This window comes from Mesitornis unicolor, unplaced genomic scaffold (genome assembly GCF_000695765.1).
Source record: "Mesitornis unicolor isolate BGI_N332 unplaced genomic scaffold, ASM69576v1 scaffold26297, whole genome shotgun sequence".
Lineage (NCBI taxonomy): Eukaryota > Metazoa > Chordata > Aves > Mesitornithiformes > Mesitornithidae > Mesitornis > Mesitornis unicolor.
Genome location: NW_010197453.1, coordinates 6,634 through 7,531, shown reverse-complemented (window position 1 = coordinate 7,531; position 898 = coordinate 6,634). Strand labels below are relative to the sequence as shown.

Sequence of the window (898 nt, the reverse complement as noted above, 5' to 3'; positions counted from 1 at the left end):
GGTTCATTTTCTTTCCAATGAGTCGAGATGGTCTATTTTGGGTTGTAGATCTAGTTGTCATTCTGTCAGTGAACAGTGCTCGCTCCTCAGCTGCGGCCTTTGCCATCTGTGCCTTCTTCAGCTCTCTGCAAGACATTGAAAGAGTTATGCTTACACAACAGTATCAGTAAGGACTACGGGCAGATCACAGCATGAGCGTTTCAGGTGAATTACAATAGTTGAGAACCCAAGACTTGTGTCAGTTTAGGTCATACTAACACCCTTATCATCTGCATCCACCTGTTTACAACCCATAGGACAGAAGGGGGATGTTCACTACTTGTCTAGACATTCTCTCTTTGGAACAAGGGAAGGAAACGACAATTCACACAACTCAAATTTTGAAATCCAGCCTTTTATAAGCAGATCGACACTTCAATTACTAGAACACACTATGATGCCATTTACTTTCTAGTATAAGCTCACTGAAGACATAACTACTGAGGTTTGCCCAAATGAAGCATTCAAACACAACTGAATTTCTGTGGAAGATTCAGTCAGTCAGACACTTAGATGAACCTAACTGGCACCAGAGAACTCATGAAGCGTTCTTTTTCTTGTGCAAATCCACATCAAAAGCTTATCACCACCTAAATCTTTTCCCCAGCATAAAAATTTGAGCCCAAAACTGCAAGGCTGAATGCAGGACAGGCCACTGTCCTCGTGCAACATACTGTCAACTAGTCTGCTTCAGAGAATTACCAACACTCAGTCTGAGGATGAAGTTAAATAAAACTGAGGATAAAACTATGAAAGTCTGACTAAAGAGCAAAGTTATCTTTATCAAGAACTTCCCAACACACCCCTTTTCTTCTTTCCTTAAATGCTGACATATGGCTAAGTGTAAGGATTCCCCCCA

The 898-nt window shown here is 41.3% G+C and overlaps 1 protein-coding gene across 1 annotated transcript in view; it reads right to left on the bottom strand.

Moving 5' to 3' along the window:
- Position 1: 1 nt before the first annotated feature.
- Positions 2-898, bottom strand: part of WEE1 (WEE1 G2 checkpoint kinase) — a gene marked incomplete at its 3' end in the record, with an annotated part of 6,443 nt that continues 5,546 nt past the window's right edge. The window contains exon 10 of the mRNA XM_010188814.1: positions 2-125. Coding sequence (XP_010187116.1) covers positions 2-125 — 124 coding nt within the window. The remainder of the gene's footprint in view (positions 126-898) is intronic.